Source organism: Sinocyclocheilus grahami, unplaced genomic scaffold (genome assembly GCF_001515645.1).
Source record: "Sinocyclocheilus grahami isolate Dianchi unplaced genomic scaffold, SAMN03320097.WGS_v1.1 scaffold21.1, whole genome shotgun sequence".
NCBI lineage: Eukaryota > Metazoa > Chordata > Actinopteri > Cypriniformes > Cyprinidae > Sinocyclocheilus > Sinocyclocheilus grahami.
Genome location: NW_015505200.1, coordinates 5,392,460 through 5,410,393, shown reverse-complemented (window position 1 = coordinate 5,410,393; position 17,934 = coordinate 5,392,460). Strand labels below are relative to the sequence as shown.

Here is a 17,934-nt window from a genome sequence, read left to right as displayed (position 1 = left end):
CTAAGCTGTTTTATGGATGGTAACTAATATTATTACCGAAATCTTATTAGTAATTAGTTACACTACTAGTTACTGCAAAAGTAATATTATTACAGTAACTAAGTTACTAGTTACTGCCCAACACTGGTACCCTATTCGTGGAAAGTGCCACATTTGGAACAGGAAAGCAATGAAAGTCAGAATAATGAGGAAAAAATAAGATAAAACACACAATATCACAGAGACACCTTTGCGATATCTATGTGAGATGGTAGCATCTTTTGTATCAAAAGCATAATATGCTGAATGAACATCTGTTTCCTCGGCATGACACTACATGGTAAAATAGAAGAGAAATACAGTGCCATATTCTGTATATGTAAATTCTGTATTTGAAATATTTAGAACACAATAACCTACAACCAGCAGATCAAAAGCCTCAGACATATTTGTAATGTCTCATTAAAAAAAAACTGTGATTCACAACACTTTATTCCAATCTGTTTTTATTTTAAAACTTAAGAGTTAAACCAAGTTGTCTTTATTAAAAAAAAAGTTTCTTTTTCAGTAAAAAACGTGATTTACTGCAATTTTTAGACACTGAAGGAAGGCTGGACAATCCCTTCTCTGTCTAACATCACATAAGGTCACATTCTGTCTTATCAAAGAAAGAAGGCATGACAAATGACCTTGAGGAAAAGCCTGCTTAGCACCTTTAGGTCCTATCACAGTGGGACAAACAATCCATCCACATATTAGTACAAATAAACAATGAGACAATAACAACAAATTTAACAGATGGATGTACACTTAAATAATGTTGCTGCTCCCTCTGACAAACTTAAATTTTTTTGGTTGCATTTTTATGCTTGAAAGTCAGGTCCTTTTCCAAATGTATTAGTGGTGTATTTAACTGCCAATTACAGTGTCTTTATGAATGAAAAAATGGATGGCAAAAAACTGAAAGCAATACATATTTTGCTAATGATTTGATTTTAGAAGTGACGTCAACATTTGGAAGTGAATATCTGAAGGTTTAAGAGAGAGCTGGTCTTTGAATAAAACATTGGGTCAATGGGAGAGAGAATGATAAGCGCATTCCTAGATATGCGTGGAAGGTCACAGTTAAATGATGACATTTTTAACCTTGTGATATCCGACAAAAAATAATGAAGGAATTTTTATGACGTTGATTATTCAGACAGTTGCAATTAAACAGACTTTAGTTTGTAAAATATATGTAAAATGGTACGAGTTTAATCATCGTCATCATCGTCGTCGTCATCGTCGTCGTCGTCATCATCGTCGTCGTCATCATCATCGTCGTCATCGTCGTCGTCATCATCGTCGTCATCGTCGTCGTCATCGTCGTCGTCATCATCGTCGTCATCATCGTCGTCGTCGTCATCATCGTCGTCATCGTCGTCGTCATCGTCGTCGTCGTCGTCATCATCATCATCGTCGTCGTCATCATCATCATCATCATCGTCCTCATCCTCATCAGGATCAATTTTGTTCTCTAGCACATCCTCCAGCCAATCCTCCAGCTCATCAACTGTTGGCATGTCATCATCATTATCCATATCAAACCAGATACTATCAGCCTGCGGAAGATACAACAGCTCAGTTTCGAAAGACACAACACACAGCAAATAAATCCTACTGTGAGAAACTTACATCATCAACCTCTACTACACCAATCTGAGGTGAGGACAGGTCAATGTCAAAGGTCTTCTCCCAATAGGGAACAAGCTGCAGGTCACAGAGGCACTCTCATCACTGCTTCTGTACTGGAATCTACTTTCACAACAAGGATTATATTTGGAATATTCCACATTTTTTAGCATAATATAAGACATAGGGTTACCAAAGGGAAGTCATCGGGGTCGATCCAGACAATGCTTAGGTTGGGATTGTCGGTGTTATCCTCTGCCACCTCCTTCACGATTTCAAGGAATTCAAAGCCATCTGCAAGAACCCCAAGAAAACAGCAGACATGTTCAAGTGAAAATTAAAGTTATGTTTTAAAATAACAGTGGCCTTGATCATAATAAGAAGCTTAATAAAAATGTATCATACCTGGGTCTCCCTCCTCAGCAAAAGCAATTATATGCTCGCCATCAAGAGCATCCTCCTGTCAGAAAATGATGGTTACAGAACATGAAGCAAAAGATCTTGTGCTCTACAGTTACTACTACAAATCATGAGATCACATCTTGGAATACCTTTGCGATGTCTTTGATCCTTCATTAAGAATATAATTTACTGTACATTAGTTTCATTGTGTCTAGCAACAGTTTCTAATAGATAATCTTGTGAATATACTACATGTTTATGTCCTGAAGGAAATAGCAGTGCTTGCAAGGCAGCATAAGAAAAGTGTTTAAGTTTTCTGAAAGATGTGGACCCTTTTCACAGATTATGATGATGTATTTCTGCAATAATTATCTTGGTAAATCTACAATTTTTAAAAATACTTTTATTTTTAAAGCTACACTTTTTAACTTGTCCCTTTAGTGGTAAAACAATAAAGTTAAATGCATCTTACTGAAGAATTTGGTTTGTTGTGGTTCGATGCGCTGATCTAAACATAGAAGAGATATTTTAATATTGTTGAGATACTATTAGTTTTTATTTTTATATTTTCCATATTAATTGTAATTTTAGTTCAAGTTTAAGTAATTTATTTTTCGTGTTTTTGTCATTTTAGTAGTTTTTGTTTAATGGTTTTCATTTTATTTTTAGTTAGCTATAATAACCCTGATACAGGACATCTCCTCACAGTGGATGGACAAATAAATAATGTGTTTTTTGTTTGTTTGGTCCGTTTTTTTCCGTTTTGAATGATCCATGGTTCATTTGTTGTAACAAGAAACCTTCCGCTCCTACCCACAGGCTAATGACGTATGTATGCAATTTTCCTGTGAAATCTGTCCCAGCAGTTTATCAAAGTGTATTTGGGTAAAGTAAAGAAATGGTTTGGAAGGTTACATAGTTGCATAGTGTAGCTTTAAAAACGTCAGTGTACATTTACATCACCATACTTATCATTACATACCCTTGGCATTAAATTATAGATGGTTAAATCAAGGAGGTCTGTAATACCTGGAGAGAGCTATCCATTAGCATTCCCATTCACCTCAATGGCAGAGTGAAATTATCAACAAAACAAACTTTGAAATGATTCTGAATGTGAAGTGGTTCAAGCTGAATTTATTGTAGCAAACTGTCAAAAAAAGAAGAAAAACAGAATGTTTCAGCAATATCAAGTGTTGCCTTGCAAGCACCGAAAAACTGTTGTTTGACTGACACAGCATCAGCTTACCCAGATCTCATACATGTTGTGTGGCTGCATCTTCCTCAGTGTCGGCCTGTTGAGACATTTTCAATAATGTTCACTAATGATTTTATTTCTCAATTTAAACCATTTTCCACATCAGTCAACACACCTGTCATTGTCCTCAATGAATGCAACCAGCTCTTTCTCACTGTAGGGTTTACCAGGGATGACGACGGGTTCATCCATGAAGGGCTCGTAGAAGTCCACCTCATTCAACTTCAAGTCTAGACTCTTAGCAACCTGCAAACAGGGGTTGCATAGATTTGATCAATGGAGAAACGGTCAATTTCAGGGTTTTTCAACTTCAGGGTAAATTGACATGCATAGAAATAAAGGTGTTGCTTTAAAAACTACTCATGCAGATTTACTTTTAATTTGAATACAGTATAAATATTGCTACACACTACAGCTGATTATGGAGCTGCGATAGTCTTTACGCACTATGGACACCCATACAATATTATTTAGATTTAGACATTTAGCAGACACTTTTATCCAAATTGAAATTTTAATCAAATTTATCCATTTTATTATTACATAGTGTAAAGTTTTAGAAAAGTAGCCGAAAGCAAAAAGTTAATTTGTTTATTAAAACTCTGCTGCCAGAGTGAAGCTACTGCCATTTCAAACATTCAGAAAGTCCTTTTAGCATAAATAAAAAGATCCAGATGAGATAAGATAAGATATAAAACCTAAAAATCACCAGAAAGTCCAATCCAACTGGTCAAACTAGATACCATGTTAGTACATAGGGTTGTGTAAATTACGTTTACATTAGCTACCTTTGGACTAAAGGTGGCAAAGAACTTGATGTGTGGATGAAACTCCTCTGCTGCGTCCTCATATTCTTGGTAGTCTAAAAATCACAAGGCCACAGGTGAACTTCTCAAACAGTTCACTTACTTTTATATGGGGAAAAGCCCATTGCATGGCCCATTTGGATACGTACGCTCAGATTTCTGACTCTTGAAGAAGCCCACCAGCTTGATATCCTCCTCAATATTATGGAAACCTTTCAACTCTCGCACATTGTCAATGATCTCAACTGGATCCTCAATGACCTGGGAAAAGATTTGATTAGAAAGGGGGGAAATGAAAAGAAGATGCAAGGAGAAGAAGTTGGGGAAAAGAAGTGCAGGAAGTAAATTAAAAATGTGAAAGAAAACAAAAACATAAGCACAAGGTATACATTATTTTTCACATACATCATAGAGGAACTCCACCAGTGTGTCCGCAGCAAGCTCTCCATCGTACTCAATGACCTCGTCCTCAATGAAGATGTAGATACTGTCAGCCTCAACCAGACCTGAAGAGCACAAGAATGGAAATAAACCTGTGAGAACCATGTGGGAAATGTCCACCAGAGGTCATGGTTGTTCTTCTGCTGATATCCTAAAATTGAACAAGTAATCTGTACCAGAGGAATTAATAAATCATGAAATAAGTCCTGAAACAGCAAAAACTAGTTTTGAGAATTTCCACCAGAAAACACACAATCAGATTCAATTAAAAAAAAAATCAAAAATGACCTTTTTTAATTCTATTTCTTCCACTAACCTATGGAAACAGACATGGACTTATTTACAGACTAGACCAGGGCTGTCCAAACTCGGTCCTGGAGAGCCGGTGTCCTGCAGAGTTTAGCTCCAACTTGCCTCAACACACCTGACTGGAAGTTTCTATGCCTAGTAAGAGCTTGATTAGCTGGTTCAGGTGCGTTTAATTAGGGTTGGAGCTAAACTCTGCAGGACACCTGCCCTCCAGGACCGAGTTTGGACAGCCCTGGACTAGACAAACCAAAACACACCAACAGTATCTTCCACAACGTGAAGCATTATACATAAACATCAACACTTTAGGTTAAGGTTATGTATAAACAAAAATGTATATTTTAGGTGCTGTGACTGATCACAGCTTTTCTTCTTGTTGTTCTTTTTTTGCATTGTGAAAAATAATTTTTATTCAAAAATCTACAAATATTCCACTTTATCTCTAAATTAATATGGTTATAAAACTGCATGCAAATTAGTTCATTAGAAGTAGTAAAGTAGTTTTACATGGAGTAGATCACATCACATTACAGGTATGGTAATATTTGAGTGTTTCTTGAATGTGCTTACCTAATTTCTTGGCAACAGCTTTGTCTGTCTTCTCATCAAGTAGGCCGATACTGATGTCCTCGTCGTCAAGATCCTCCAGGACTTGTGCAGCAAGCTGCGTAACAAAACAACAACAAAAAAGTAAATAAATAATAATCATAATAACAATACATTTGAATGTCCTTCAGCTTCTTTAAACAGCATGTGTGATTTAGTTGAGATGTTTAAATGCATGTTAGTGATGCCCTAGCACATGAAATAACGGTTAAGAGGACAGTTCCTGTTAATTTGGAAACATTAAGGTAAAGGGATGTCCGCAGAGTTTAGCTCCAACTTGCCTCAACACACCTGACTGGAAGTTTCTATGCCTAGTAAGAGCTTGATTAGCTGGTTCAGGTGCGTTTAATTAGGGTTGGAGCTAAACTCTGCAGGACACCTGCCCTCCAGGACCGAGTTTGGACAGCCCTGGACTAGACAAACCAAAACACACCAACAGTATCTTCCACAACGTGAAGCATTATACATAAACATCAACACTTTAGGTTAAGGTTATGTATAAACAAAAATGTATATTTTAGGTGCTGTGACTGATCACAGCTTTTCTTCTTGTTGTTCTTTTTTTGCATTGTGAAAAATAATTTTTATTCAAAAATCTACAAATATTCCACTTTATCTCTAAATTAATATGGTTATAAAACTGCATGCAAATTAGTTCATTAGAAGTAGTAAAGTAGTTTTACATGGAGTAGATCACATCACATTACAGGTATGGTAATATTTGAGTGTTTCTTGAATGTGCTTACCTAATTTCTTGGCAACAGCTTTGTCTGTCTTCTCATCAAGTAGGCCGATACTGATGTCCTCGTCGTCAAGATCCTCCAGGACTTGTGCAGCAAGCTGCGTAACAAAACAACAACAAAAAAGTAAATAAATAATAATCATAATAACAATACATTTGAATGTCCTTCAGCTTCTTTAAACAGCATGTGTGATTTAGTTGAGATGTTTAAATGCATGTTAGTGATGCCCTAGCACATGAAATAACGGTTAAGAGGACAGTTCCTGTTAATTTGGAAACATTAAGGTAAAGGGACTTCTTGTTTTATGCTCATTAGGGTTTGTGTTGTGTGAGCACAACCATTATGTATTTATTATCACCCTGAGAGCTGGTTTTGTTAGCTGAGTACAAACACACCGTGTTGGTGTTTTTTGCCTGCACAGATATTTCAGGCTATGCTGTAAGAACTGTGGTTAGTTTCGTCTACAGTCTTACATCCATAAAAGCCGTCATCAAGAGCGCTGCCCCTGCACTTTCTAAATCGGTGTGAAACCTGACCCATATGATGGACAGCTGCCTCCACCAATCACAGCGCTACATGATCTGGAGTAACAGGGTGTTGGCGTGGTGACAGATGCAACCAACCAATTCTCCAACCACTGTGAGGAACCAATTCCTATACATACTCACACATATCTCACTTCTAGTATTTCCATCCATCTAATTCTAAAATTGTCAGTAGTGTAAGCTATGTATACATCAGTAACTTCTAAACTTGTTTGACTTTGTTTCTTCCATGCAACTCAAAAGGAGAAACAATGTGCTGGTTGCTCTTCTCTGTGCAATATTATACACTGGGACTGAAGCCTTTAAGTTTCAAAAAGAATGAAAAAGCGGCATAAACATATCATAAGCGGGTTTAATGTCACATGCATGCAGTATTTAAAGTCTTTTGATGTCATGCGACAGCTTTGTATGAAAAACAGACTGAATTTCAAGTCGTTATTCACTGATAATTTTCCCCTCAAGTGAGCTGTTAACGCGTATCTATACGTGGATCCCTAATTTGACTAGTTTACATATGTCAACACGTCCGCCATCTTGGAACGGTTAACATTTCAGATGCTGCTAAACAGATCCGTTATGTCAGATAGCTTATGTAATGCCCCAACAATATCAACTGCCTTGACCAAATCAACTCAATAAATGAATCAGAATGTATCCTTCAGATCATCCAGATTGGATCATTCTAGATATCTGACACAAAAGAATGATTCAAGAATCCTAAATGGCCTTTTCTCTCTTTAATATGCCAAGGAGAATTTTTTTTAAATAATGAATTACATTTTTCCGTCTGAGACTTGGAATTTAGTGCATGAATTGAGTGGACGTTTATGATATTTTTTATAGTAAAACTTGAAAACTTAAGTTCTCATTTACTGTAATTGCGTGGAAAAAGACAACAAAAAAAATTATCCTTTTTTTTTTTTTGTTCCACAGAAAAATTCATTCAGGTTTCGGAGCAACATGTGGGTGATGAAATGAGAGAATTTAAATTTGGGGGATGTATAATTAAACTGGCTGTACAAGTCATTTAAACATAAATTGTATTAAACTGACTTGAAAAATCCAGTTGAATCTTGAATAACTTAGAAATTGGTTCAATTATTTTGATTACTTAAAATAATGGACCTATTGATTATATAATTTTGTGTGAATTAGATTTTTTAAAAAGTTTTTAAGGTTTATCCAAGTGTTCCATTTATTTGTTTAAATGCACTGTCTGAGAATTGAATGCAAGTTCTTCCAGTTTGTTTGTAATATTAGCATCAATATTTGAGTGATAATTCTTCTCTGTATTAGTGTGCCTTATAATTCGATAATGTTTCACTGATTTATTTTTTAATTATCTCATGGTTTTCCTATCAGTTTAGTCCTATGCATTAGTGCAACATTCTAGGTTAAAGCGAGATGGAGGATGTATGTCTGTTAATCAAATCTTATGCTAAACTCAGCTAAAGGCTTAAGTCCAAATAGACCACAGCTATATAAGGTGACCCACAAAAAGCCATGAGTCAACAAGAGAAGATTTTTGCAGTGAATCTAGATAGAGTTTGCTTATGACAAATCAGAATCGGGATAGAGGAAGGAGGAGGAGACGTATAATCCAATACACAGTCACGGGGTAATGCACCTTTCTTGTTCCTCTTTGCATCTCTCTGTCTCTTTCAGTCATACCTTCATATCTTTTCAATTCAGTATATATTCGCCAATTCATATATGTGATAAAGGATCATTAAATAATCAGTTTACAATTCAGTTACACTAACTGAAATAACCAACAAATCTACAGAAGTGAGAACACTGTATCATATCTCTAACTAGGTTTCCAAAAAGGCCTAATGAATGTTTATAAGTTGACACATAATTAACCAACATTTGTTAAGGAAATTTAACCAGAACACCCTGTGCTTGTTGTTGTAAATGAAAGCATATAAGTGTTTTTATGAGGGCAGAAAGTAAATCTTCTGTTATGGAGCATCACAGCAGTCTGTACCACAGAACAGCTATGGCAGCAGAGGCGTCTATAATTAGCACTGCTGCAGAGACCAACCAGGACTATTTTGGCAAGGTGGTGGTGACGTTCAAGTTCCTGGGATCCGCTGACAGGTACAGTACTGTGCCCAACAATCAGTCCTCTCAGCCAACACTGCAGATTTCATGCTAGAACCTCCTGCGCCCAGACAGTACACAAGCTGTTATAAGTCATTATAATTCATGTAACATTACATCAGCGCTGGACTGCTGTGTATTAGGGAGCAAGGCCACATACACAAAACCACAGCTATTGGGCCTCTGAATAGATGATGCATTTAATGATGCATCTAAACTCATAATTTCCAATCATCTTACTACTTGTCCGCTTGATCATATTCCATCTCATCTCCTTCAAGCCATTTCTCCTGCCATTGTACCTGCACTCACTCACATCGTTAACACATCCCTTCACACTGGTGTTTTTCACTCAACATTTAAACAGGCTGTATAACCCCACTTCTTATGAAACCCACTCTTAACCCAACTCTTTTAGAGAACTACAGACCAGTTTCCCTTCTACATTTCTTTGCAAAAGCACTTGAACGAGTTCACTTGAACAACCAAGTCTCTGCCTTTCTCACACAGAAGAACCTCCTGGACAGCAACCAATCTGGCTTCAGAAGTGGTCATTCGACCGAGATTGCCTTGCTCTCAGTTGTTGAAGCCCTAAGACTTATAGCGGCTTCCAAATCTTCTATACTTATCTTGCTGGATCTGTCCGCTGCTTTTGATATGGTGAACCACCAGATTCTCCTGTCAACCCTATTGGAAATTGGCATCTCCAGAACCGCACACCAGTGGCTTGAGTCTTACCTCTCAGATAGGTCCTTCAAGATATCTTGGAGAGGTGAGGTGTCCAAGTCGCAACATCTAGCTACTGAGGTGCCTCAGGGTTCAGTTCTTGGACCACGTCTCTTCTCTGTCTACATGGCATCACTAGGTTCTGTCATTCAGAAACATGGCTTTTCATATCACTGCTATGCTGATGACACTCAACTCTACGTCTCATTCCATCCTGATGATCTGACGATAGCTGCTCGCATCTCAGCATGTCTAACAGACATTTCTTGTTGGATGATGGACCATCACCTTCAACTCAACCTGGCTAAGACAGAACTGCTTGTTTCAAAAAACCCATCATTTTATCAAAATTTCACCATCCAGTTAGGCTCATCAACCATAACTCCTTCAAAAACAGCTAGAAACCTTGGAGTTGTGATTGATGATAAGCTGTATTTCTCAGACCACATTGCTAAATCTGCCCGGTCCTGCAGATTTGCTATATACAACATTAGGAATATCATCATTCTTTCAGAACATGCAACAACTCCTTGTTCAAGCTCTTGTTCAGTCCAGGCTGGACTATTGCAATGCTCTCTTGGCAGGTCTTCCAGCCACTTCTATCAAACCTCTACAATTAATCCAAAATGCCGCTGCAAGATTAATTTTTAATGAGCCGAAAAGAACGCACATCAATTTGCACTGGCTACCAGTAGCTGCTCTCATAAAATTCAAAGCATTAATGTTTGCCTACAAAACCACCGCTGGCTCTGCACCCCTTTACCTAAATTCATTTCTTCAGAGTTATGTGCCCTCTAGAAGCGTGCTTTCTGCAAGTGAGCAGCGTTGTGATTGATGATAAGCTGTATTTCTCAGACCACATTGCTAAATCTGCCCGGTCCTGCAGATTTGCTATATACAACATTAGGAATATCATCATTCTTTCAGAACATGCAACAACTCCTTGTTCAAGCTCTTGTTCAGTCCAGGCTGGACTATTGCAATGCTCTCTTGGCAGGTCTTCCAGCCACTTCTATCAAACCTCTACAATTAATCCAAAATGCCGCTGCAAGATTAATTTTTAATGAGCCGAAAAGAACGCACATCAATTTGCACTGGCTACCAGTAGCTGCTCTCATAAAATTCAAAGCATTAATGTTTGCCTACAAAACCACCGCTGGCTCTGCACCCCTTTACCTAAATTCATTTCTTCAGAGTTATGTGCCCTCTAGAAGCTTGCGTTCTGGAAGTGAACAATGCATTATTGTGCCATCTCAAAGAGGCACAATATCACTTTCACAGACTTTTTCATTAACTGTTCCCTCCTGGTGGAATGACCTGCCCAACTCAATCTGAGCAGCTGAGTCCTTAGCCATCTTCAAGAAATGACTAAAACACATCTGTTCCATCTTTATTTGACACTCTTACTCTAGCACTTTCTATTCTATTTCAGTTCTACTTTATCTATTTATCTTCTTTTTTTATAAAAAAAAAAACTTGTGTAGTGTGTCATAGTGGACGACAACCGATTCCACGTCTGCGATGCTTCACGACATCATGACAGAAAGACAAGACAAAAATGTGTCCGTCGTCCACGACGAGTTCTGTCACATTGGTAGCGTTGACCAATAGCAGCACAGAAGCTCTTTCATACACAGGTTTCAAACATGGCAAAACTAAAGAGATGATGGTGCTGCTAGGTGGAATTATGAGATGGAGGAAAGGTTCGTGGAGCTGTGGCAACAGTACTCCTGCCTGTATTATGTGTCATCTAGGGACTACCACGACAGAACAAAGAAAGAAAAATTCTGGCGAACTATAGCGGAAGTGCTTCAGTAATGTTTACACTCTTGTTTTCGGAAGTCAGTCGCTAGTTCCACCTTCTCGATGACAGAGTCGGCACTCTATGAACGTGTACTCTGACATGTTTCTTGTCCACGACATGACAACATTTAGGAGTCAAAATCGTGTAATCTGACACAGTGACTATCGTGACCGACAAAAGTATTGTGTAGTCTGAACCCGGCATTAGGATTGCAATTATCCTGGGACAGGTGAGGGAGTGAGTGGAAGCTGGTGGAGCTACTCAGGGAGGACATCAAACTCCAGAGAGAGACAGAAGAGAGAAGAGCACAGGAGAATGCTCTCTCCTTTTCTCTTCTTCAGAGAATGCTTAACAAATACATTATTTATTAGCCATTCTCTATTAGGCAAGAGAAAGCAGTGGAAAAAATGGGTACATTACAATATTTCTATATCTTTTTTTAAATGTCACATTGCCAATGAAACTGAAACAATGAAATTTCTGTAGTTTATTTTTGTGATGCTAGTTAAAAATAAAATGAATAAGTTGTATACATTATTCGTTTTTGTTGTGTAATTTATTTGTAAATGAGCCTGAGTACTTTCTGTACATTTTGTATTTTTGTTTTGCATAGTCACGTGTAAATAAAAGAGAAGTAATTATGTACATTGTTAATTTTTTTTAATGCAGCTTATAATTTTTTCACAAAACATTCTTCTATATGTTTATTTTTTTAGTCTTGTAAACAATTTTTTTTACATATTAAAACAAATTGTTCTATACATTACTGAAAGTACTTTTTAAAACTATTTACAACATACTATTTACAACATAGCTTAGGTTTAACATCAGAAAAACAACATCAGTTTTGAGCCCAGCCCTGCCTCCATGTGTTCTGGGGTCTTCAGGTGGTGAATCTCTTAGTGAATGGCCAGCACCTCCTCAGCAACTCGGAGGACAATGCGGTGACAGTGGAACGAGGCACGTCAAACACTCTGGAGACCACTCTGTATGATGTACCACTGACAGACAGAAGGGAAACACCAGGGTTGTGGCACCCCATCCGTGTTGCCGTTCACTTCTCAGAAGATCCAGCAGCACTGTCAGGGCCTCCCTGCTCAGCCGAAAACCATTAAAAACCATTATCTTGCAGTACAGGGGTCTGGTCTGATTTAGAGAGAGAAGGAAAAAATAAACTGTTTAGAGCTATGACAATGTAATTAGTAGAAGAAATATTGAGGTACTTTAGTAAACTACTTTTAGTAACATCGAGGGACTACCACGACAAATGCTGGCGAACTATAGCGGAAGCGCTTCAGCAATGTTTACACTCTTGTTTTCGGAAGTCAATCGCTAGTAGTCAATCGCTACTGATCGTCGTTAAAGACGGCACGCGATGAATGGTCGAGAAGCAACGTGTAGTCTGACAGGTTTCTTGTCCAGGACACAACAAGATTTTAGGAGTCAAAATCATGTAATCTGACACAGTAACTATCGTGACTGACAAAAATATTGTGTAGTCTGAACCCGGCATTAGGCTAACCGAGACTTGTCATTTGCACTTACATATTGTTGCTATTTTGTTAGTTTTGATTGCTTCTATTATCCTCATTTGTAAATCGCTTTGGATAAAAGTGTCTGCTAAATGACTAAATATAAACGTAAATGCAAATGCATTTTTTACCGCACACATTACCCTCTTATCAGAGGCCAGCGGTGGCGAACACCGGTCCTGGAGAGCCGCAGCCCTGCAGAGTTCAGCTCTAACCCTAATTAAAACTCACCTGCCTGTAGCTTCCTAATAACCGTTCAGACCTTGATTAGTTTGTTCAGGTGTGTTTGATTAGGGTTGAAGCAAAACTCTGCAGGGCTGCGGCTCGCCAGGACCGACGTTAACCAAAAAGTGATGTGACGTTTTTTTTTATACTCTTTGTGTTATTTTAGTATTATTTATAAAGTATTTATTAATATCTTGAATTTGCTTTTATTTTTATATTTGCATTTAGTTTTGAAAATATTTCTATTTAGCTTTATTTTTATTTCAGTTTTAGTCATTTCAGTACTTAAACTTATTTTATTTCAGTTAGTCTCCAAGGTAACATATCTAATTGTCATTTAAGATCATTTAAAGGGTTAGTTCACCCAAAAATGAAAATTCTGTCATTAATTACTCACCCTCATGTTGTTCCAAACCCGTAAGACCTCCATTCATCTTCGGAACACAAATTAAGATATTTTTTATGCATTCTGACAGCTCTCTGACCCTCCCATCCGTGTGGCGTAGCTGACACAGAACAGCATACGCTGTGTGCATTCAGTGGATACTCTCCAAAATGGCGCTAGGGTGACGTGGAGGAGATGAATTGTTGAATAAAGTGAGTAATTAAAGACAGAATGAGGTTTGAGTAATTAAAGACAGAATTTTAATTTTTTGGGTGAACTATCCCTTTAAGGTTTTTCAAGTCGTCACCTTTATTTCTATAGCACTTTGCACAATACAGATTGAGTCAAAGCAGCTTCACAGAGATAAACAGGAAAAAAGCAGAATCAATTATGGAAACTCAACTATAGAGACAATTCAGATTTTGCTGTAAAGCAGCTCTAATAGACAATCGTGTAATTTAGCTTAAGTCAGTTCAGTGTTGGTTCAGTTCAGATCAATAACAGTGTGAAGGTCAATAATTTTGAAACAGGTTAAGTTCAGCTATAAGCAGTTCTACAAAAAGGATCTAATATGTGTATTATCTTTTATTACAGCTTTATGAAAATTTTTTTTTTTAGTTAACATTAACAACACTGTTGTCAACAGCTGGTTAATCTCGGTCTTCTTATATCTAATAGTGTTACTCATGATTTAGCCCCTGGCCCTGTCCTTCAGGCACGACATACTGTACTGTTATTAAACATAAATAGAAAATATCAATATTGATGCTTCAAAATGCTACAAATGTTATTTTACAGTACATTACATAATCTTTTTTAACATTAGTTTTGGTATTTGCATGTGGGCCTGTCAACAAACCCAAGTGAAAAATGTACTGAGATCAAATTAAATAAAACAAAAAACGAATTCCTTTTGAAAAATGACCCATCCAGGCTTATGCTCAGAGTGCAAATATACTATGTGGTGCATCAGCACTCTTCTGAACATAGATGCCATAGTCCAGAGTGTTCTCATGGCTGGTGTAACAGGCCCCTCATTCCCCTGGCTCTGGTGGAGTACTTTTCTTTCTGATCCAGAGCAAAGCCTCTGATGTATATAATTAATTAAAGCAATTGTCCTCTATCAAGGTTGAGCAATCAAAAACTATGGCTAATACTAAGGCTAGAAGAATCTAGCCTTAGGCTACAGTTTCAGCCAACCACAAATAGATACATCTATGCAAATTACACAATTTTTTTGTCAAATTTAAGTGCCATGCAGCTGTGTTTACTATCAATGTAACTTTCCATGAACCATAAGAGCAGAACTATAATGTGCCGGAAGTAAAATATTGCATGCTATAAATAGCCACACAGTAATTCCTGTAGCAATGAACTTGCCTGCTGGCTTCATAAGTTTTTGATTGACATTGCTCAAGCAGCAACACATTTGAACATTTAGATCCTGATATCTTTCTATCAAACCTGTGGCTGGCTATATCCTTCAGATATAAAACAAAACTGAAAAACAAAATTGAAATTAAGACAGAACTTCATTCAAGAAAGGGCTCTGACCAGTGTTATTTTAGCATCATTTATATGCAATTACAGTATTAATATTTTACAATATCTTTTAGCTGCTTTTTAGTAGTTATGTGCTTGTCATTTTTATTAGTTTTGTTAAATATTTAGATTTAGATTTTTCAACTTCAAACCTATTAACTATTAATTTCAGTTAAGGTTTGTTTAAGATATGTTTTAATTTTTATTTCAGCTTTATTTCAATTAACAAAAAATATTTTTAATAGTCTTAGTTCACATAACAACAATGGTTTTGACATTGATTCTCAAGAATTTATGGGCAAATATGTTCTGCTCTTATTAAAACACTACACAATGTGTAAAACTCACAAATAATATGTCTAGAATGAAGACTTAAAATAAAAAGGTTAGCCACACTTTATCTAAATAAGTGATTTCAGTAGCAGGCATATTTCAGGTGTGCATATAAATTCATATTTGGGTAAAACGAGAAAATCTGATAATCTACATCTACTCTAAATGATACTCCACCTTTCACAGATGTCTTTAGTAAAGGATTTTCATTAACATCTACACTCTAAAAAATGCTGGGTTGTTTCAACCTAAATTTGGGTCAAATATGGGCAAACCCAACCGTTGGGTTAAAAATGTAATTTTAAAAATGTAACCCAACAGTTTGGTTTGTCTATATTGGACCCAAATTTGGGTTGAAACAACCCAGCATTTTTTAGAATGCACGCTTCAGAATTGCCCACATTTACACTGGTTCCAGGTGCTACCTATAACTCCATCCCCTTGGGCCGATTTCTGAGTCAAACCCACCTCAAGGGCCAGCTCCTCAATCTGAAACTGTTTCTGGGCGACTTTGCTGGATCCTACGTGCTCATGGTAGTACACCACCATCACGTCATATTTCTTCATCACAGACTTGTAATTCTTGGCATTTAGGTCGTGAACGCGGTCCTTTCCATCATACTCAGGGATGTCCATACCTTTCTGCCCCCATGACAGCTGCCCGAAGGTCAGAAGGAGCCCAAGGAACACTAGGTTCCACTTCATGATTCAATACTTAAGATGGGAAATATGTAGTTCCAATTAATTTAAAACAAACTGACTAAATACTTCATAAAATTAAATTAAAAAGGACCTGTGATCCCCGCCACCCAGAACAGACAAGACCAAGTCCTGAGGCCCCCTGTATGAAACCCCTACACACGGGTAAAAGAGACGAGTAACAGGGTCAAGAGCGTTTTAGGGGGTGGGGTTTCATGAGTGCATGAGAGAGAAAGAGAGACACTGAGATTGATACGAGAGAGAGGGGGCTGCTAAAAAAGAAAGACAATTTTTCATAGAGTGAGCCAGTCTAGAGATTGGAGCAAGGCAAAGTAGAGTTAACCATACAGGTTTTTTTTAGTATGACCTTTAGGGAAACAGAAAATTTGTGTATGGGACAACAAAAAATGAAGCGAAAGATTATGAAGAATGAAATGTTATGAGATGGAAAGGGAAGGGATCTTAAGGCACACATGAAGACTTTTTCTCCATATTAAGTGTTACACAGATCAGATCTTGGCTAAAAATACAAGATGTGAGAGGGTGGGGGGTGTCTTATTTGCCGCACTTGGCTCATCCTTGGTGCTAGAATGTGGCATTAGGTCACTCCAGGACGACATGGAGAGACGAGGCTGGTGCACCTCTTTGGGTTTCACAGATGTCAGTTTACTTTTTGGGCAATCAGTTCTGGCTTGCACTTCTCTCTGATCCAGAATGGTGCACATGATACTTGCCTGACCACATTCATGCTCGGTGTGTTTATCAGAACTGAGAATTTTTTTTATGGCCTACATGCTTAAAACTCTGTGAGGACACAACAGTGTATGCACAAGATTATATGTGTGCACATGGCAGCTAAATAGCTCAAGATTACTTTACAAATAGAAAGACGAGAGGCAAGTTATTAATAAAAAATCATGTAACATGATATTACATGTTCTCTTCCCTTCAGGCCTCTTTATTTAGTAGCCTGTGGAGTTAATGCCTATTTAGTCGTCAGCTGGTGGTTAATGATGAGGCAAAGCAGAGCATATGAGAGAGAGATGACGTGATGAAAAGGGGGTCGTAAGTAAAAGGAGTGTGCTTGGATGTCACTGCACATCCGGTGTTGACTATGTCAAAAGCATCAGCCCATTTAGCATATTCCTATGGTGTTTGTTTGATATGACATCAGAACCCTTGGAGACAATATGAAACCCTGTTCACAACCGTATCTCTGATGTGACCTATTTCTGATGATATGCAATGAGAAAAAAAATGTAGGACAGGAATTTTACCTATCATAAATTGATTGGATATTTATACATATATACTGGATATATAGGGTGCATATTAGTACTTTAAAGATACATATCAATAGGGCTGTGCAATTAATCGCATGCGATTGTCATGCGCATCTCGTCAGTAAAGCCGGTTCCATGATTAGTAGTAAATCTCCATCACCTGCTTTCAGATGGAGCGGCATTTACTACACAGAGCCGTAGTTCACTGACAATTAGGCAATATCGCGTTCATTATCGCAGATCGAATCGCCTGCGATAATGAACGCGACATTGCCTAATTGTCAGTGAACTACGACTCTGTGTAGTAAATGCCGCTCCATCTGCATAATTGCACAGCCCTAAATTCAATACCTATATACAGTGGGGAAAAAAGTATTTAGTCAGCCACCAATTGTGCAAGTTCTCCCACTTAAAAAGATGAGAGAGGCCTGTAATTTTCATCATAGGTATACCTCAACTATGAGAGACAAAATGAGAAAAAAAAGTCCAGAAAATCACATTGTAGGATTTTTAAAGAATTTATTTGCAAATTATAG

General features: G+C 37.5%; 1 protein-coding gene across 1 annotated transcript; it reads right to left on the bottom strand.

Annotated features, from left to right (window-relative positions):
- Positions 1-748: 748 nt before the first annotated feature.
- Positions 749-16,285, bottom strand: LOC107557893 (calsequestrin-1-like). Its single transcript, XM_016241472.1, has 11 exons — positions 15,885-16,285; positions 6,222-6,315; positions 4,525-4,625; positions 4,269-4,380; positions 4,102-4,175; positions 3,429-3,559; positions 3,305-3,350; positions 2,059-2,113; positions 1,847-1,947; positions 1,657-1,731; positions 749-1,583 (listed from the first exon to the last, which is right to left on the bottom strand). The coding sequence occupies exons 1-11, from the start codon at positions 16,119-16,121 to the stop codon at positions 1,236-1,238; spliced, it is 1,374 nt and encodes a 457-aa protein (XP_016096958.1). The 5' UTR covers positions 16,122-16,285; the 3' UTR covers positions 749-1,235.
- Between the last annotated feature and the right edge of the window lie 1,649 nt (positions 16,286-17,934).